The following is a 1,494-nucleotide window of genomic DNA, read 5'->3' as shown; positions in this document are numbered from 1 at the left end:
CTAGGGAACATTGCCAGCCGACATGAATATTAACCCCAAGGAGCAAAACCCAAATCAACTGATGGCAGTAAGTCTCCGGAATGGGAGAGATTTAGACAGGGAGCAAGAAGTTGCTCAATCCAGAAGAGAGACTACACCAGCCACTCCAGTTCCATTAGAGATAGATGAATCAGCAGAACTCACTGAAGTGGTGGTTGAACAAGCTCAGATTGATAAGGGTAAGGCTAAAGAAAGTGAACAAGTTGCAGAATAGGTGGTACCTCTTGTGCCACAAAATTCCAACAAAGAACAGCCAGTAAGCAGTGGACAAAGAGTTATGCCTGCACCATTCCCTCAGAGACTAGCAAAACAAAAGAAAGAAGATAAATACAGGAAATTCATGGAGATGCTTTGTCAGATTCAATTGAATATCCCTCAGATTGATGCCTTGAGGGAAATGCTAGGCTACGCAAAAATGATGAAGAACCTGATGTCACGAAAATTTGACTTTCAGGATCTTTCCATAGTAACTCTGGCACAGACATGTAGCGCAGTAGTGACAAGACCCATGGCTCAAAAGATGTCTGACCCAGGTAGCTTCACTATTCTGTGTACTATTGGGAGTTATGACTTTGCAAAAGCATTGTGTGACTTAGGAGCTAGCATAAACTTGATGCCTTTGGCAATATATACAAAACTGGGCATTGGCAGAGCTAGACCAACTTCGATACTGTTGCAACTGGTTGACTGCACGGTTAAAAGGCCGACAGGGATTCTTGATGATGTGCTGGTACAAGTGGGAAAGTTTGTATTCCCTGCGGACTTTGTTATTCTAGATTTCTAGGTAGATGAGGAGATACCCATCATTCTGGGGAGGCCATTCTTAGCCACTGGGAGAGCATTGATTGATTGTGAAAACGGGGAATTGAAAATGAGGTTGAACGATGAAGAAGTAATATTCAACGTTCAACAATCTATGAGGAGACCTAGTGAATACGCAAATTGCTCACTAGTGGAAGTTGTGGATGTGATCTTGCATGAAGATGATGAGACCCAGAATGCCAAAGATCCATTGGGAGCTTGTTTGACAAATTTAGAGGAGATAGATGGTGAAGGGTTGGCACAGTGGGTCATGGCACTTGAAGGCCAAGGATTCTGGAAGAGGGAACCTCAGTTCGAGCCCCTTGAATTAGAAAAGAGAGCTACACCACCTGCAAAATCATCAATAAAGGAACCACCATAGTTGGAGCTGAAACCGCTTCCAGCTCACCTCAGGTATGCTTTCTTGGGTCCCAATTCTACTTTGCATGTTGTTATATCATCTGGTTTGCTAGCTGTGCAGGTAAAACAATTATTGCAGGGGTTGCAGGAATGCAAAACTGCCATTAGTTGGACCATGGCAGACATAAAGGGTATCGGCCCAGCCTTCTGCATGCGCAAGATTCGTCTGGAAGAAGGACACAGACCTTCCAGGAAACATCATCGAAGGTTGAACCCGAATATGAAAGAGGTAGT

General features: G+C 44.0%; 1 protein-coding gene across 1 annotated transcript; it reads left to right on the top strand.

Annotated features, from left to right (window-relative positions):
• The first annotated feature begins 316 nt into the window (after positions 1-316).
• Positions 317-1,222, top strand: LOC104212563 (uncharacterized). Its single transcript, XM_009761864.2, has 2 exons — positions 317-769; positions 824-1,222. Exons 1-2 carry the CDS (start codon positions 317-319, stop codon positions 1,220-1,222), a joined length of 852 nt encoding a protein of 283 aa, XP_009760166.2.
• The last annotated feature ends 272 nt before the right edge of the window (positions 1,223-1,494 follow it).

Source organism: Nicotiana sylvestris, chromosome 3, assembly GCF_000393655.2.
Source record: "Nicotiana sylvestris chromosome 3, ASM39365v2, whole genome shotgun sequence".
Lineage (NCBI taxonomy): Eukaryota > Viridiplantae > Streptophyta > Magnoliopsida > Solanales > Solanaceae > Nicotiana > Nicotiana sylvestris.
The sequence above is the reverse complement of the archived record's forward strand: the minus strand, read 5'-3'. Positions and strand labels throughout refer to the sequence as shown.